The sequence below is a fragment of the Anser cygnoides genome, chromosome 10, assembly GCF_040182565.1.
Source record: "Anser cygnoides isolate HZ-2024a breed goose chromosome 10, Taihu_goose_T2T_genome, whole genome shotgun sequence".
In the NCBI taxonomy this organism is placed as follows: domain Eukaryota; kingdom Metazoa; phylum Chordata; class Aves; order Anseriformes; family Anatidae; genus Anser; species Anser cygnoides.
The window spans coordinates 1356535-1371493 of NC_089882.1; the positions used below are offsets into that span (position 1 = coordinate 1356535).

At 35.8% G+C, this 14959-nt stretch overlaps 1 protein-coding gene across 23 annotated transcripts in view; it reads right to left on the reverse strand.

Annotated features, from left to right (window-relative positions):
* CACNA2D3 (calcium voltage-gated channel auxiliary subunit alpha2delta 3) overlaps positions 1 to 14959 on the reverse strand; it is a 531247-nt gene that overhangs the window by 282166 nt on the left and 234122 nt on the right. For all 23 annotated transcript variants that reach the window (XR_007158072.2, XR_007158070.2, XR_007158069.2 and 20 more), the window contains one exon: positions 4014 to 4176. Coding sequence is in view for 20 of the 23 variants with exons in the window: in XM_013188465.3 (XP_013043919.1) it covers positions 4014 to 4176 (163 nt within the window). In the remaining 3 variants the exon portion in view is untranslated. The remainder of the gene's footprint in view (positions 1 to 4013; positions 4177 to 14959) is intronic.

Sequence of the window (14959 nt, forward strand, 5' to 3'; positions counted from 1 at the left end):
AGTTATGTCTGAGACAGGTAGCATGCCCCAAATCACTTGCATTCTAAATATCAGTAGAGCGTTAAACAATGAAAATGAGAGATGTAAACTTGCTTTGGTGCTGATTTATAACTCATGTAAATAAACTCTATTAAAAAAACAGCAGCTCAATCGGGCAGTGCCTTATACACAGTTGTTCTCACATCTGGATTTCTGCCTTGGTATTGTGTTTTCCAAACTGGATTAAGATCGATTGTATACTTTCCAAAACTGTAAACTTTCCTTTCAATATGAAAACAGTAACATTCTTCCTCCCTTCCTTCTCTATGGAAATACCTATGTGATACAGCTGATTAATTCACTGAATTTTTCCCCACTTTGTCAAATCTGTACAAAGCTGTTAATTGTCAGTTACCAAATTTGAGGATGAAAGAAGGAGTTACTGCTTGCTAAGAGAGTTATCACAGAACTTCTTACTTAATCTTAATTATTTATTCATTGTTTAAAAGGATACTACCTTGCAAATCCTTTGGCTGCAGGCAGCGATTATAACTTTGTGTTTAAAGCGAAGAAACAGAATGTACTGACAGATTTAGAATCCCAATGTGTGCTTTAATATTTCAAAAGCAAAACATTATCATAAGCAGTCATTTACAGGAAAAATGAAGGAGGCCAATTTCATCAAAATGTTCTGCAGTTTAAATAAACTGCCAGCCTTGCTGTGAAACAGCTTTGAGCTGGGAGAGATCTCTCCATATCGGCATACAGGTAAGTACGCTTATCCATAAAATAATCATCCCACTTGTATATGATTACTATGGGAATGCCAAAAGGGTGTTTTCTGAGCCCATGCCTTTACAGGATTTATATTCCAAAGGTCGTTAACTTTTCTATTTTTAACAATAATTGATGAGCACTATAAGATATGGAGACACCAAGGCAGGAAGGGGAGAGGGCACAGGAGAGAGAAGCAAACAGTCTAAGACTACACAAGAGCATATCAATAAGTAAACCAGCTCTTCAGATTTTAAAATAATGCCAGACTCTAAACTACTGTAAATGTAAAATTGACTGATTTACTTTTTCTTCTACATTTATAGTAGGTACACGTAACACGTAGTCAAAGATGGCACCAGAGTTACATGTATGACTACAAATCAGGTTGGCAGCTTTTTCGGGTTTTTTTTGGCTTATTTTCCTCTTCAAAAGATTCCACATTAAATTTTAATATCATGGTTATGATATTTATGGTATTTTAGCTTTCTTGATTTCACTATCATGTCATGAAAATTGCTTTTTCTTTACATTTTTAAAGTCTAAACTTGATGGTTTCCTTAGAACTGGAATTAGGCTTGTTGTTACTGTTCATATTTTTTATCTTTTCTATGCAGAGGCTGACAGAGCCAGAAGATATTTAAAGAAGAGAAATCGTATTTATGTCCCATTATATTAAGCCAATCTCATTTAGAGCCTAGTTATGGACTGTGAATGTTCAGTTTAGTGATTCTACAGCTGGAATGGATCATTATGATCACGCAATCTGACCAGGCCAAAGTTTTTCCCTAAACTAATTCTAGACTATGCATTATTTAAATAACAAACAAAAAAGAGTCTGGTCTTGATTAAGGGCTTCTAGCCAGGAGGTAGAAAAACCTTTCTCATAGCCCACTGTAAATTCTTTCAATTATTAACTACATTCATTAACAACAACAAACCCTATATCCACACCTTAACTGAGCCCAATTTCAATTTTTAAAACTTTGGCAAGCTGATTAACAATTAACTAGAGATAAACTAATTAATCCTCTAATCATATCTTGGCTAAGCTAAATGGACCGAACTCCTTAAGTCTTTCTGTCTAAGGCACCTTCTTCAACCCTTTGCCAAGTCCTATGGCTCTCCTCTGCAAGTTACCAATATCTCCAGAACTAAAAAAATTAAACATTTTGAAAATGATGTAACAAAATTTAGACTTAGCTTACAAATTTTCCTAGGCTGACTTGAAAGTCCTCTGTTTAAATAATCAAGAACTACACTTTTAAACTATAAGTTTGGGCTGTGGTTTTACCTATTAATTCGATAAAATAAAACATAACTTGGAAACAACAGCCATTTTCTAGAGAAATGGTGTTATTCAGATACCTGGCTGTAAACCTATTGATATCTATGGCCTGTGCCCTCAGGCTAGGATTTGATTAAATTGTTATCATACCACTGCATGACAGAACTTGAGAAATGGGCAATGAAAAATATAAGTATACTGACCTCTTCTTCTTGGTAAGAGTAACATTTCCAGACAGTGTCAGTCTCCAAAACCGAGACTATCATGTCCATGTGTAAGGAAATGTCAGCACGAAACCAGATTTCAGCAGTTGGAATACATTTAAATGACAAAAAAATGTGTTCCTGCAGCTGCTTAAAGTGATGATTTTGGCTGGTTTGAATTAGATGAAGTAGAAATAGGAATCATCACAGAGCTCTATCTCCCCCATCTCTGCAGGCAGTCCCTGCATTAGAGGCCAAAACAAGATGGAACAAGCCCTTTGCCTTTGGCCTTATCTGTAATTAATCAACATATAAAACCAGATTCTATGCATAGCATAGCATAGCATAGCATCAGGTTAGTTTGCTTCTCCAAGAGAAGTAGGATTGCCCGACGTCTGCCTGATGCCCTTTACAACCATACAATAATTTTTTTTCCCCTTTTTGATTTTATTACAAACGATAATACATATAAATAACAATTCTGGAATGGATTAATACGTAGGCTCTCTCAAGTAAATATTAGCACTTTCACAACAAAAAATGATTTGGTAGTTTTAGAAGACTTAAGCATTTTCCAAATCTTGTAAAAATATTCCATATTATTCATTTCACAGCCTTTCAAATACTGTCTAGGAAGCTTTGCTTTTTTGTAATCCCTAATTTAAGACATTACTGTAAAATTTCTGGCTTATCAAGATTCTCAAGTCTGAATCATAACTTAATCATAACTTAAAGACAATCTGTTATATGAATCACTTCTCCTACCAGCCAAACCTATCTGAACTACTACTCCTTCCATTTGTGATTACACAACATCCTTGCATGAATTACCACAATTGCTAGCCTGGAATGAATTACACAGAAAGAATTTAATGTATTTTTAGCTGTCTTTTAGTATAGTTAAAAGAAGGAAGAGAAACCAGATAATGAGATTAGGCAGTTTTCTACAGACCAATGACAAATACTCTGCAGACATGGTTTGGAAACTTCTACACTTTCTTTTTTATTTTTTCTTTTATTACTGGCTTCATAAAAATAAATGGACAGGTGCTACATAAGCACCATAAAATTAGAAAATTCTGCTTCTTGATCAGAGGGAAGTTGGAAAAGGAAATTGAGCAAGTGTGTATCTGAGTTCAGCTTCTTTTCCCAATTTTTAGGCCTAAGTCCATCATTCCTAAACATATCTCATGGAGCTATTTGCTAGCACTATGTGCTAAACAGCACCTATGAAGAATAGTCAAGGTAGTAGAAATTTTAGTGTACTTTAATCCTCCTAAAAATTATCTGAAAACTCACAGCAGCTGTGTATGCAGTCATATACAGATGGAATTATTCCCACCAGCTTGAGAGCATAACTCTAAAAAGATATTCCCCACCCTCCTACCTTGTATCTTTCAAAGGTACCTCTAGCTCACAGCAAAGAGAATTCAACTCATAAGCAATGATGTAGGGCCTGTTCAACTGATTTAAAGAGGCTGGAAAGTGTTTCATAAGAATAAACTTATTCTGCCATATTATATGGGAAAATTAATGCAAGTCTAATGTACAAATTATTGACCATATTAAAATTGCTAAGGACTCTGACAGTTTTGTAACTGATTTTATTCTATGGCATAGTTTTAGCATTCCTCTGCTGAGATTTCCATATAATTGCAACTGGAAAACACACAATACGTAGTCAGTCAATGGTTTCATTTTATAAGCAATGAAGTTCCTAATTTATGTTTGGCCAAAGGAATAATGAAATAGAACAGTTCTTATCTTACCTTTATTGTACATATTTGTTGGTACTTGGACATCACTCAGACTGATGTTCACAGGTAAGTTATTGAAGTGGTCGTTTGGCACCAGAATGAACTCCTTTCCCAGCTCCAGATAGTTTCCTTCTTCATCTCGTTCATTTATGAGCACAGCATTGAAGTATTCATACTGCAACAGAGACACATATCCAGTATTTTGAATTCACATTCAGCATAAAAATATAAGGAAGTTTAAATATTTTAACATATCTCGATTCATTGATTAATGTTTAAGTGCATCTCCATCTAGAACAGAAAAGCAAGATATTTCTACTACTTCTCAGATTGCCTCTATAATCCTCATACAGGTATATTTATGAAACCAGAGATTTATCAACACATCTCAGGGAAACCCCATATTACCTCACATTACCCATATTGCCTGTCCTGAAAACGTTATGGGTAGCCCAATGAACACCTTGAACATAAACAACGTATGCACTATTTTAACACAAAGCGCTCTAAATTTAAATCATTTGGTTAATAATTATTTAATGACGATCTCTCTGTTTACTCTCATCTGTTCAAGAACTGTTATCAGTGCTGAACCTAGGCCTTGACAGGCTAAAAGCAATTTTACTTCACAGGAACATTAACTAAACCAGTGATAGCACAATTTCATAGGCCTTTTTCTTCTGAAGATGTTGTTGCCTACTTCATTGTGTACTGACTGATGTTTCCTAATGAAAAACCTTCACTGTGTGCTGAGCTTTACAACAGCACATCATTGTAGGTTTTGTAAAACCAAGCATACTTTAATGTGAGCACGTAAACTTAATGGTGACTTATTTTGGACAAGAAATTGTCTGCCTCTTTACAGATTCCTGAAGAGTATTTGGCCTATTTTGTGCAGAACTATAACCAGATAAGCAAAAGCAATTTAGATAAAATTATTGATTTTTTTTTTATGACCTAGTTTAACCAGAAATTCTATCCAGCTTTGAAGGCAGCAGTGAAGACTACTTTTTAACCTCTTAAATGCCTTTAACCTTTGGCAACAGTTTTCATAATATGTTTCTTAATTGAAACATACCGAAGTACAGCATCTTTGAAGAATTTAATTAATTTAAATCCTGGCGTCTGCCCTAACTATCCATTTGACTGTAAATCAATATAAATAACATGAATCTATGCAACCATAGATTGTATGTAATCCACACAACTTTTACAAGGATAAATATTAATACTATTTACAAAGTAAAAACAGACTAACAAGTATAAAAACTTCAAAGTCATTTTGCAAGCACTGCTTCTCAGTGTGATAAGCAACTCATTCTAATAAACAATCAGGTAAAAATTTTATTATCAGTAGGCTTCCATTAAAAGAATAGATAATTTAACCAGTATCTTAAATGGAGGCTTACACGTCAAGCTTTCAATATCCTGCTCTTTCAATTTTATTTTCAAAATGTCCACCCCATAAATTGGATTTTAGATTAAAATAGAATTCAAAATAAATCCTGTATATTAGCTTGGTTTTGAGCACCTACTGAATAAGAGAAATATATAAACTTGAAGTTCCACTTACTGTTAACCACATATAACAGTTCAAGACACATCAGCATTTGAAAATCAACCTAAATGAAATTAATCTGACATGACCAAACCTTTGACCTTAAAGATAATTTACTTTAATTGGATTATACCGAGACGAACCAAATAATATGTTGTATACGTTTCATGAGTATATACAAAACTACATAAACCTAAATTTCTGAAAAAAAAAAAAAAAAAAAAGTGGTGGTTCTCCCATACGCCCTCACAGCCCTCTCTTTCTGAAGCTATAGATAAAGAAAAGACTACAGATGCATTTCACTTGAAGTTGTAGTTTCACTAACTTTGAGAATTAATTCATTAATTATGAGAACTTTGCAAGACCCCCAAAGATGCTCCCCTTCTCAATACCACTGGAAAGATGTCACTGTTATACATTTAATTCTTCTCATAACAAAAGCGAACAGATGAAGAAAGTGATCACCTCCAAGAAACAGCAGTTCTTACTCTATCTGGGAGAAACCTTCTCCATTTGTTTGCTATACAGGTTTACTACGGATCATGAACTGCACTGTATGCCTGCCGCCCACGTGACAGCAGCCATTTTGATTTACCCTCTCTGCAGAAGCCAGAGACACTTAGCAGAAGACTTGAAAGTCTAATTTGAATTTCCAGTCTTAGTAAGAAATAGAACATGCCTTCCAACGTTAAGCCGTGCATTAATAACTGTTGTAAAACCAACCCTACTCCAGCCCCAAGCAAGGAAGTAAGGTGCCGAACTTTTCTGTAATATAGTAGATATTATCTAAACCTGGAAGAAAGGCTGACATTCCATCCCCTGGGAGTACAGTGATAAATAAAATCGTATTTCATGCTTCCTTCTTGCCAACCACCTCTACATCCCCTGGACTGTTAAGTTCGATCAGGGTGAGGAGGATTGCACCAATTGTTTCCTTGTCCTTAAAGACATAGCTTTGTTCTCCTTTTTGTTCTTCTGTTTTTGGAGCATGACAATACCTCTGCAACTGCTGGAGTTGCAGATAGGCCAGTGTTCCTTTCATGATGCTTCACGGCTTAGTAAGTCTTATTGGAATTGTCACAGAGCAATCAAAGCTTGTGTTGTTTTTTTCCCCCATATTAAAGGCCACCATTGGAAGCATTCACAAACATTTAAGTCAGAATTTAAACAAAAAAGTTGCATTTAAATATTACTTTAAAGAAAAGATAAATACATTTGGAAATAAAATATTCTGTACTAAATTATGTAGCAATATAGTATTCCCCTTTAACCGAATTTATGAATCACAGAATAATTTATAGAGCAATTCACATATAGATTTAGTGATTTTAAGCACATAAGGTTACCTTGCCCATAGGTTTTATAATACTTAGAAAATGTTAGGAAAAAAATGGTCAAATTTCTAATAAGAATATCAGAATATATTTTGCCATGCAAAGTGTGTCAATCACCTCTAAAAGAACATTACTTCCTTTCATTTGATGGGTTATTCCTTTTCTAAAGGAATTAATTAGTTGACATTCCCCTTTGTCATGTTCTGTAAGTGGCAAGGCTAACCAAGTATTAAAAACAGTTATATTTTAAATAAATTAGACCATTCATTTCACAATTAAGGGTATTTGGAATTGATTGTTTCTTTGGTTGATTTAGTATTCACTGAATTATTGGTGTAAGTATTCTTTCTTTTCAATTCTATAAGTATATATTCAATTATATTATTTGCGTGTTACTTTTAAAGTACAGTATAGTACTTATTGCATTACAGATAAAGGAATAATAAATGAGAATATTATAATTCCCACCACCCTCCATGTTTCCAGCCCCTCCCAGCCTTTGGGGCAAATGAAAAGCCTATTAAAAATAACAGATTTAAGACTGCCCTGCAATTTCTGAAGAGGAAACATCAGGTGGCATGCACGGTTCAAAAATACTATTTCTAAAAAAAAAAACAAAAAAAACAGCATTTACGCAGAGCTGTTATACAGTGGCTTCTTTTGGACACATTGCTTCCGAGGAAATTATTGAATGTGACAGCTGAAATGCAGTAGAAAGAAAATTAAAAAAATAAAAATTGGAGGAAAAGTAGTGAAGGAAATCCATCTGGCATTCTGACACCGCATTTGAGATAATGCCCAGGGGAAAGAGGATAAAGTCCTGTTTGCTGACAACACAAATACTCTACCTGCTAAGCTCTAAGAAAATGACTTCAATTTAATCTTGTCAGTGGAGGTCAATCTTTGATGTAACCTTAACTTGGTGAGTTCTGAGTGTGCACAATATAACATGCCAAGAAGATATTAGTCTAATAAATAACAAAATAATTATCTAGGTTAGGAGCATAGCCAGTCTTTACTGTGACTTGGCCAGCAGATGAGTTCACACTAACCTTATGTACAGACTTGCACAGTGATCAATGAACTGAATAAAAAGCATTCAAAGGAAATTTGTTTCATGTAATCTATTAGATGCATCTCAAGATCTGAATATGAATATTTATATTTTTGTGCATTTACACTGGCATTTAAACAAGCCCATTGGGTTCCATTGTTGTGTTAGTTTTAAAAGCAAATTCCTTGCTAGCATCTGCATCATTCTGAATGTTTTTATCACCCACTTTGAATAGCCCCTCTATACTGTAATGAACAAATCTTACAGCAAGGCCATAAAGATCTGGGAGAAATAGGAATCTCAGCTTTCATGTGATTCATTTACTCTTGTGCAGAAAACCTTCTCAGCACAAGCCAGTATAAACTGATCTGTAGTGCTCAACAGTGCTCAAAACAAGCATCTGGACCCTTCTTCCCTAGCAAATGGATGAATATATTTGAGACGTCCCATACATGAATATATTTGAGACATGAATACATTTGAGACATGAGAATCATATCACTATCACAGTCGCAGAACCCTAGGATCCTCTAATATACTGCAATAATCACAGTAGACAGACACTTGTTGGACTGTTAGATCACAAAATTCTTTTACAGGTTCATTCAGGCTGACCAGAAAAGGCAGACATTGTTTTAAAACTCCATATGAGAGCTTCAGCCACAATACAGAAACATGTAGCCTGATCTCTGAGGATGGCTGCCACAGACATATGTTAAGGATGAGAAAAACTAATTCATGCAAAAGGAATCAGAAAAGTTGTGGGGAAGGGCAAGGTTTGTGGCATGCAAAGAAAACCACAGGGTTAGGCTGCGTGGGAGAGCTATCTACCAGGTAACAAGCAAATTTGCCAGCTATGTTTCACTTCAGCCCCTTACTTCAGCATAACATCTCAACTAACCGAGCACCTTGATTACAATGGATATTTTGCTACGACAAGATATCAGTAATATATATAAAATACTAAAAAATATCATCATGCATAGGTGCAGTGCTGTACAAACTTTTAGAAGTATGACATTCTCTATTTCCAGTTATATTAATCCTATTATAAGTCAATACCTGGTGATGCTTTATCATATATTTGTTAACATTGCATAGAACATACATTGCTTTAAATGTAAATTTTTACTGCTTCATTTAAAAGAAAAGACATTCTGATGCAAATTGCCTTTGTGACTCAGAGAATACCAGGCACATAACAATAAACATCTATCAGTTGGTTCTCATCTTATTTTAAAATGAAAAAGAATTTGCTTTTATTCTTACAAAACAATGCATTCTATGATTTTACTTCAATTTTTTTTTTCTGAAATACAGAAATTATTATTCCAAGATGGCATAACAAACTCCTGTTCACAGGGCTATGCAGAACCCAATGGGAAATGATTAAACTAATGGTTCAGCACATAGCAGTATTGGGTCTACACTAATAATTTTTAATTATGCAAAAAATCATTTTTACAGCATTTTGCAACCATCTAGTCCAACCTAAAGGCAAAGCTGTAGGTTTCTGGAAGATACTAAATCGATGAAAGTTTATGGTATTTGCTTGAGCCTCAATATGTATCAGAAAATGAAAAAGCAAACATGGAAACTGAAGAAAAAAGTCTAGCATTAAGTGGCATTGACGTTTAAATATCTATGAGACTTTCAGCATAATAGGTACTATCATCAGTAAGTTAAAAGAAAATCATTTTCTCAAGACTGACAAGCAGAACACATCTCTGAAAGGGCAGATATGTTTAAAAAAACATAATGAGGAAAGTCACACAGTCTGAGGGACCCTTTCCTACTACTGAACACACTAACAGTCTCCACTCTGGTACTCATGTGTTAATGAAGAGGCAGATGTCTGAATGCATACTAGCTTCCAGGGCTGAAAAACTATCTTTTGACAGTGGTTCACTAAGGAGAATTTATGTTTTTAAGTATATGAATAAAAACCTTGTATTCAAGTACTTAGTCTGATGTTTAACGAACAAGTATAAAAGGTCATAAAAGCAAACTACCTCATGCAATAAAACCGGTTCTGAATTTTAAAAAACTTTTGAAATTGAAAAAAATGGTATATCTTTTGTTGGGAGTTACAGTCTTTATCATTTCTGTTTGTTCCCTGGAAGTCCTTACTTGTGTCTCTGGAGGAAACTCCAATGCATATCTATTTTGCTCTTTTTAATGTCATTAACCAACAGCAATGATCACCTTGGGTTCAAAATGTTATGATCAGTCCCACTCTTTAATTATGGAAGGAGTACAAAAATGTTACTTGCATCCTTGGAAAAGCAACTGATCTAGTTGTCTACACAGTCAGATTACGCTGACCCTTCCCCAGGCTATCCATTCTCTCCCAACACAATTAAGCCATCAAAATTGTATTAAAATAGGATAAATAAATAATGCTATTATAGTATAGAATCAATTATACCAGCATGCAAATTGATAACACAACAAGGTCTCAGAGGTCTTGTAAGGATTAGGTGACTCATGGAAAGTGGCAAATAGCAAGTAATTATTGTGGCTATTTTAAATGATTCACTGAATTTAGAGACTCAATTTGATTGCAAGTTTCAGTTGGAGCCTCCTTTTCATTTAATGATTAATAACTACTAACATACCTACTTTTAGAATCAAAAGCTCTCAAGATTTTTTCTTTGTCAAAAGACTGAGCCAAAACTCACTGCTGGAGCTAGTAAACTCAAGAAGGAGAAAAGGCTTTACTACTTTTATCAGGCTTCCTGTTTGGAACATATCATATCTGTATCACAACCTTGACTAGAGATCTAATGTTTTTGCTCGCTCTAGAAATGTGCAAGTGTGCAGAGTGTTCATTTTCATACACATAAAACCCTCCAGGGAATACTTCCTTCTATACAACAAAAGCAATCTCTGCTACAGCAGCACCGTAATTTCTCCTTCCTCCCAGGTTCGTGGATGTATGTTACAAGAGAGCAGTTGCACAGATGAGCAGGTTAAGAGCCAGTTATCATTCTTGCACAGAAACAGAGTGAACCATGGAAGAAAATAAACAAAAGTTTCTAGAGCAACTCGAAGCGAGAATTTCATGACTTATAAACATAACCAGAATACAATGAAAGTAAAGGCTGTGCATTTGCGAAGGTTGAGTGTTTCAAAACCACATTACCCCAAATAGCAGAAAGCCTGTATCCCTGCCAATAAGCTTATACGTTAGTACCATGAAACAGTAACAGGGCAAAAATCCCTTACATGGGAAATCCACCAGTATAGTAATGTGGCCGTTTGATAAGGCTTATCATGGTGCACATATTGCTGAGTGAGAATGATGGGAATACTTCTGGGGTTGGGGCGCAGCTGCACCCAACACACTGCTCCTGCAGTGCCACTCAGGCTGGGCTCCCAGGCTCTGTGCTGCTGGTGAGGACACATCTGAACATCTTGGTGCTGACGGGCACAGGGGAGGACTCCTCTCAGTGCTTCCAACTCAGAAATACGCTAACAGAGGAGGCTCATTTTTCTTGCTAATAAACATGAGAGCTGTCGAGCTTTATTTAAACAATAATTTGGAAAGAGAATTAGCCTAATACTTTTCAGTCCAAAAGGACAAGACCCATGCAAAAGCAAAGAAAAATACTGAAGTGTTTTTCACTTGCAGATGTTAAAACATTTATGAACACATCTGTATCAAGCTCACCATTACTTCCATGCTACAGTAGCAGTTATCTTTCACCACTAGCAACAGATTAAGAAAACTGCAATACAACATTACACAGTAAGCTTTGAGTAGATAAATAGTACATTGCAGAGCATTAGAAACCCTTCACTATGACTTATTTTCAGATAGTGTCCCATTGATATGGATGTGGCCAAAATGCAGACACAAAACACAAATGCTGACGGGTTATCGGGGTGCCCAGGGAGGAGCGGGTGCAATAGAATCTCTGTAGCTTTGTTGAGCAGTTAGACACACAGCCATGCACTGGAGAAGGCTTTAGGATACTCTTCTCTTTCAAAGTCTAAAGACAGATATAGAAATGCAGTTTGATGCATATGAGAAATATCACCTTGATTTTAAAATACTTGCTTTTCATATTTCTTTTTAAAAAGGCAGGGGTAAGGAAGGATATTCATTCTTTTTCAGCAGCTGGTAGAAGCAGCAAAAATCAAGACTGCATGATTTTTACAGCAGGATTAACTCCTGACTTCTGGCCATGCTCAGGGGATAAGGTTATGCGTGTTATAAACTTGAACAGTATTTTGAAGATAGTTGGCACATTTAAAAAGTGCATGAAGTATAATTTCAAGTTTGTTATATTTGCCCTCAGAATCCACTTCTTAAAAAAAAAACAAACATTTGTCACATACATCATACATCAAGCCAACCATCAATGGATTTCTCTTCTCTAGCCTGCTAACTCAAATGTTCCTAAAAACGATTGTATGGGGCTGATCTTTCTATGCAAATTTGTATAACTATGAAGATTTAAAAAAAAAAAAAAAAAAAGGAACCAGCCTCAGGACTTCATCTCAGACTCTATACAGTTTTCATTACTAGCTAGAACCACAGGTCTCCTTCATCTCTCACTCCATGTAGATCTTATCAAGCTAGTGAACAGGCAGGAACAACTTCTATAAAATAGTTATGTAACAAAATATTCTGCAAAGAGGAGGAAAAGAGCAGACTTGCTTAAAAATCAACGCAGTAATATTTTCTAAAGGTTTCGATCTTATCACGAGGTAACCCATTAATGGTGTTCAATATATAACACTAAAAATCCCAAACAATTTAGAATGTGCTATAGAAATTGAAAAGCAAGCTATTTCACAAACAGATAAGTTGAAAAGTTTAAAGTGAAATCAGTGAAGTTCTGTGCTTGTTCAGCTCATCTGACACAGGCAGGTTGATGACAACCCTCAAGGTTGCTTCTAATTATCAGTGGAGACGTATCGGACTTGTGTGCCTTTTTACAGCCACATGCTCTAAGTGGCTCATTCCTACTTCCATGTAGGAAGAAGGAAATATTTCTCAAGCTCTGCTTCATCTCTGTCTGCCGTGAGAAGCAACATGAACCTAGACCCTTTAAAGTCTAAGGCATGCATATAACGCTGCCCTCAGTGAGAGCTGTACTGTCTCCTCAAGACACGCTCAGGGATAATAGAGAGCCTGTATAGAGTGTTTTGCTAGGCTGGAGGTTAATAACTATCCCTAATAAAACAGAAAGCAACAGGCAGTTCATATACAGAAATCTACAACATCTGAACACTGACTGTAGCTGATAATGAATTAAAGCATGTACTTCACCAGATATTTTTTTTTCTTACCACCAGGGGATAATCAAAATAATTAAATACTGAAGAACTAGAACACAAAACTCCATGGGGCTCACTGCAATCCAAGGTTTGTTTTGTTCCTTCTAATCACCCACCATACACACAGGAGGTTAAATTAATATTATCGACTGCACAAAGGAAAAGCAAAAGAACATGTGCAACATTATTAAATTTATTTGGGAGTAAAGTGAGAGATGAGATGTTGAGCAACTGAATGTATACAAATCCTCTTCAAATGATTAATGACTCTCTCTTGCAATATAGAAATTTGGTCAGCTAAGCCCGCAGTTGAAATAACAAGACCATGATGATGAGTTAATTTAATAAAAGAAACACATGTCTCCAGTGTCACACAATCCTCGGGGAGGTCAGGGGAGGGGGAGTCAATGGCATCTATTTTATTCATAAAATGAATTTTAAGTGTTCAAAAAAACTCTCATGAAGAAAAAAAAATGTGGTCAAGAAAATAATTATTCTATAACAAGGAAAAATAATAAAATAAACCTGACTACAGCTTGCAAAATTTCCTCCTATGTGCACATATATCAGAATACTCTAACTTGCAGGTTATGTTACGAGAGCTCTTCAAAGCTGCAGACTGCACGAAGAACAGCATGCCTTCTGATGGGGTTACTGCTGAATTGCAAGTAGCATTTCCCTGATTCTTGCAGCATTGCTTTACATTGATTGCATGACTCAAGTTTTAAAAATACATAAAAAAATACTAAGGTTTTTTGTTTGTTTGTTTTTAACTTTATTTAAATTGAACTCCATTTTATATTTGGCCTGTAAGCTAGGCTAGTATGCAGGAGCCAGTGGATGGGGTGGGTTAAAAACTCAGATATTGCAAAATATTACATGGGTAAAACAAACACCAGCACGCTATTCACTTCTCTTAATTCATGTGAGCGAGCAGTGCAGTTCAAAGGCTAAGATCATAAATATAAAAGTGATCTCTATTTTCAGCTTTTAACCATTTTTCATATCAAACAAAGGCAGGCTAACAGTGATAAAGATAACAGCAGCAATAAAGGAACACATTACAAAACTGAACTTGTCAGAGCAACGTCACAAAATTATCTGGAGTCTGTACCATTATTTCTCTACCATATTAAAATCCCAGATATTTGTGGAACAATTTTACTTGTGGGCTACCCAAGCTGTACACTGTGTTGCTATTGTACTCTTACACAAAACTTCAGAGTTAATGGGCAAACCACAGCACAGTGCAAGGCTCTGCGAAAGCAATCACAGAGACCATTCATATCTTAAGAAGATTTATCATTTTCCTTGTACCAGATATAATTTGTGTGGCATTTTTATCTGAATTAAAGCAAATCAACGCTTTTAGAGAAGTTGGTCAGGCAAAGCAAGCAGTAGGCATAAAGTCCTAGTTTGAAACCCATCTGGGTGATGGGATAACTGACAGTTTTACGCATCAGCTACCCCGCAATCCAGCATGCTTCCCAGTCTTGTTTACAAGCATTAGAAGTGCAGGCTAAATGGAAGGGAGAGATAACATCTTCCAAAGACTCTGAGGAATCCCAGAAACATTCCTAGGAAGGGCCTTGCGTGAAGCCATCCGCTGAGAAGTCCGGAAGCCACTAGCAGGCAATGGCAGCCCAGGCTGGCTGCACCATGTCCTCGTGTGTTTCCTTCAGCTCAGCAGGAAAGATCACACACGTAGAGGCCTCTCAGCCAT